Here is a 4,563-nt window from a genome sequence, read left to right on the forward strand (position 1 = left end):
CTTGTCGATGTCATTCTTTACCAAACTGCTACTAGATGCCTCATTTATGTATGCAACACGGCGCCAAATATTCAGTTTGCAGTCTCACAAATCAACAGATGTATGCATAGCCCAGGGTCTAAGCATTTACAAGCTAAGCATTTACAGGCTATTAACCGAATCTTTCGTTACTTGAGGGACACTTTACATCTTGGATTGTTTTATCCCAATGGGAGATCATTGCTACAAGATTTACATGCTTTTTCGGACTCAGATTGGGTTGGTTGTTATGACACGCGAGTGACCACGAGTGGATTTTGTTTCATGCTCGGCAGTTCATGTACATCATGGTTGAGCAAGAAGCAACTTACTACGGCCAATTCCAGTTGTGACGCTAAGTACAGGGAAGTCAGTACAGGGTAGTCTTCATAGCTACAATTAAGTGTGTATGGCTCAAATGCCTTATGATTGATTTGGGTATTGGGGAGGACACTGCTGCCAACATTATCTACATTGACAGTCAAAGCGCATTGACAATTGTAAGGAACCCAAGTTTTCATACTCGCACAAAGCATGAATTACCACTATGTCAGGGAGAGGCTCTCAACATGAGAGATTAGCTTGGCTTCTGTGCTTGGGAAAAATAAGTAAGCTTCCAATTTTTTCACCATTTGTTAGAGTAAGCCTCTGTTCAGGTTGTCAACGAGTGCTAGCTCATTTGAAAGAGTGATAGCCTATGAGTCCAAAACTGGCGGTTTCAACAACCCTTGGCCACTCAAAGACATGCTCTTGCCCTTGAGGGCGTTTCCCATGTGGTTTGGCCAACCTTATCCGGCCAAGAACAGACTCACCTTAAAAGACAGGCTACCTCCACCTAGCGGAGTTGGGTGTGTGTGTTGTGATTTTGAAGTTGTAGGTAATTCTCCAAAAAAAAAAAAAAAAACTATTGAGGTTAAAACCTCTCTCTCTCTCTCTCTCTCTCTCTCTCTCTCTCTCTCTCACACACACACACACACACACACACACACACACACACAAAAAAGGCTTCAAAAGACTACTTGACTCACTAGTAATAAGTCACAAACTCAACACAAACAGGATGTTTGATTATTTTATTGATCCTTTAATGTTCTTACATACCTTTTCCAACATGGTGGTTAAAAATTGCATTTGCATTTGCAGCTGCCTCTCTTCCTCCGAACATTAGGAAAGAAGAAAAAAAATAGAAACTCAAAGCCGTTATTAATGTACATTTGGAAGAGTGGCTCTTTCCTATATTGCCTGGCTGACCACCATATCCTCTTCCTCTTCAGCTATAGAGCCACACAAGCCAGCAAGTTGGAGGCGGCTCGTCGATGTTCATTGTGTTCAAAACACTCACCATCACCAGGCCACATCAGAGCTTCCACGCCTCATCTTCACCGCTTTCGAAGTTCCAAGGCCCAATTTTTGTATGCCCTCCCTTCTTCAGCAGCACATTGAACATGTCATGAGCTCCAACCTCTTTGGTCTCACCTACATCAACACACACTCCAAGCTAGCTAGCACCTTCTCTGCCTCTTTGGACACAGGACAATCTCCTCAATATCAATTTGTCTCGAGAAGAGATTGGCGCTGCCCACGAAAGTGCTTGTTCCCTCACTGGCATTGATTTTTATGTGGTATGCAACCGTGTTGGGGCTTAGAGGGGACTTGGTGCTCCCACTCTCTGTCATCGTCATCGTCGCACATATTGGATCCACTATTAGAGATTCCATTTGCACATAACAACACCTCACTTTCTCCTGCAAAATCAATAAGATCCATCATGATGAGCTGCTACCTTTGGCAACAAAAGCTTAAACTCGTTCCTCAGATTCAAGACAGTACACCATAGCACTCAATTACATAAAGACAACCATTCAAGGAGAACGATGATTGATTTTAACCATCAAAATGTGAGTTTCAATGTGACTTACTGCTTTCAAAGGGATGTATTTGAAAGTGGAGAGCTTCAGTTGTTCCGCTTGCACAGGAAGGATTTCCTCCAAGGCAAAGCACATAGAGGAAACTCCCAATAGAGAAGGCTCAAACTCTAACAACTCCCTCTCTGAAAAACAGAGAAACATCAGGCTAAATCATGACTATCACAAAGTGAGTATGCAACTGCATGTTTAATCGACATTCGTATTTACAACCACGCGTTCAATACACGGTAGTATGCTGGATTTGCACCTGTGTGTGTGGAACAGCATGTGCTAGTGTCAACATGTGAATGTATGTATGTGCGCACACATGTGCATGAGAGTGTGCATATGGCAGCAAGATAAACCTTGAAAAGCAGAAAGGAGAAGTTCCGATGTGCGAGTCATCAAAGCTTTTTTGAGGTGAGGGCGAAGGTGAAAGCCGTTGATGGCCTTCTCCACAAAAGAAAAGGCAGTAATGGAGTTGAGCCTCCAGTTAAGGGCACCCAAAACATTCATTTCCATCCTCTGTACTGTCTTAGCTTCAAACGTGTGATCTAAGCCTTCACATGCCTGCATCAAACCAGAGATCAAAATGATGAGATACAAGGCCTACTGTCTTGAAATTCCAGTACAAAATGTAACACAACCTCTTGACCGGTCCCTGCCCCCAGACACTATTCTAGCCCTCTTGCATACTCTAGGATGAGGATTCACTTGCTACTCATAGATGCTGGCTCATCCCTTTTAAACCATGTCTCCATTCTGGGCATGAAAGCCATGCAAATTCGTCGGAAGTCACATTGACCAACAGGGTTCGTTCGAGACATATTTCTCTTTTTTCTGTGCCTTCACACAACAATGTAACCTTCCTTGACTGAACATGCACAGCAAAACTTTCCTTGTCCACAATTCTTGGGAGATCAATCAGAACTAGTTAGATAGAACTCCGATAGAGTAGATATTGATGTCTCAAGGGAGCTGCACATGAACTGTTTTCGGTGATCACATACTGGTCTTTCAACATGTGTGTAGATAAGACAAGCTCTGATCATTGCTACATACGCACTAGAACTACATATGGGACATTGAATCAAACTTTATGACCAAAAGTCATAATAAAGAACGCGAAATAGTGGGAGAAGCAAGCACCTACTTGTAAATCAAGAAGTGCAGGGACTTCGACTTCTTCTATTTTGGCCGCCAAAGAGAGGCATGCTACACTCAGAAGCTCCATCATCCAAGACTTCCAAGTCTGCATAAAAAATGTCACAAGATGTTTTATTTTGGTCCAAAAAACAATTTAATGTCTTCTACATGATAACAGCACCACAGCTCAACAGGCGCTCTATGCATACACGAAATAAAAGGCGACAAACAGAATAAACAAAGTTAAACAAAGCTCACAGAGGAGGGGACTCACCAGAGCTAAACTCTTATCAAGGTAGCGGTCCATGTAATTGACCGCCAAAGCTACCGTTACTGGGCTGAAATTGAAGATGGAATGCGCCTGCCAAAAAAAAAAAAAAACCGCTCTGATGAGGATAAATTGACCAAATGCAGCATTTCTTAAACACTAGAGTTTTGTTTTGCTTCTTGCGGTGGTCCCAATTGAGCTTAATTACACCATATGAACTGTGTTTTTTTTTCATTTGGCAAGGGCCTGAAGATCAATGACTACCTTGACCATCCACCGAGTGGCAAGAGCGCGCACATGGCAAAGGTCTGGCTTACATTGCAGCTTTAACCCATAGTCCTCTCCAGGCTGATACTGTGCCTGCTTTCTTAAAAGGCCAGGTATGGAAAGTTCCTCCTCTTCTTCGCCGTCATCCCCTTCGTCGCCACTTTGTTTTGCCTCAAAAATGCCATACTCAGAATTCCATCTTCCACATGCATCTTCCGTGTAAGTGCATGCCGAAGATGAAGAGGATGATGGTGATGGCAGCCATGGCGACAACGCTTCTCCAGCTGCCCTGCTCATCTGAGGACTCCCCTCCATCTCCTCTTCACACCACAGAAAGCTTTCCATCTCTAGTGTAAAGGGTAAAGGAAGGCGCAGAGTCGATGCAACCTGGTCTGTGGGAATGCCCTTTCCTGCTAGCAAACGTGGTGTTTTCGTACAATGCAAACCATGAGAGGAAGGGTTTTCAGCAAGCTGTGGAAGTACAGTCACGGAGCATGGCGACCTTATATTTGTACAGAGAGAGAGAGAGAGAGAGAGAGAGAGAGAGAGAGAGTGAGTGTGTGTGAGGAGCGATTGTTTTTTTTCGAAAGAGAGCAGGGAGTGAAGCTCCTCTTCTTCACGGATTGTAGAGAACGTGACTGCGGATGTTTATATACCTACGTGTGTGTGTGTGTGTGTGTGTGTGTGTGAGAGTGAGAGAGAGAGAGAGAGAGAGAGAGAGACTCGGCTTTTGGCAATTTCTCTTCAAGCGAATGGCGAGTCTTGAGTCTCGAGCTAATTTGAGTGTAGTCTCCCAACATCTTTACAATTCAGCAAATGAGCCCAACTCACACGACCCCCCATGATCTCTTGATTCCAAAGACCGCACACTCTCACACCCAAAAGGAATCAGTATCGGCACCAATCTACATAGACATCCCTTATTAGTCATGCTACCTTTGGGTTTCTAGTGATCAT

The 4,563-nt window shown here is 43.8% G+C and overlaps 1 protein-coding gene across 1 annotated transcript; it reads right to left on the reverse strand.

Moving 5' to 3' along the window:
• Positions 1-1,064: 1,064 nt before the first annotated feature.
• Positions 1,065-4,308, reverse strand: LOC147453553 (cyclin-D3-1-like). Its single transcript, XM_086517164.1, has 6 exons — positions 3,604-4,308; positions 3,346-3,432; positions 3,079-3,177; positions 2,291-2,495; positions 1,938-2,068; positions 1,065-1,763 (listed from the first exon to the last, which is right to left on the reverse strand). The coding sequence occupies exons 1-6, from the start codon at positions 3,949-3,951 to the stop codon at positions 1,521-1,523; spliced, it is 1,113 nt and encodes a 370-aa protein (XP_086373290.1). The 5' UTR covers positions 3,952-4,308; the 3' UTR covers positions 1,065-1,520.
• Positions 4,309-4,563: the final 255 nt, after the last annotated feature.

This window comes from Adiantum capillus-veneris, chromosome 7, assembly GCF_014529385.1.
Source record: "Adiantum capillus-veneris isolate H3 chromosome 7, ASM1452938v2, whole genome shotgun sequence".
NCBI lineage: Eukaryota > Viridiplantae > Streptophyta > Polypodiopsida > Polypodiales > Pteridaceae > Adiantum > Adiantum capillus-veneris.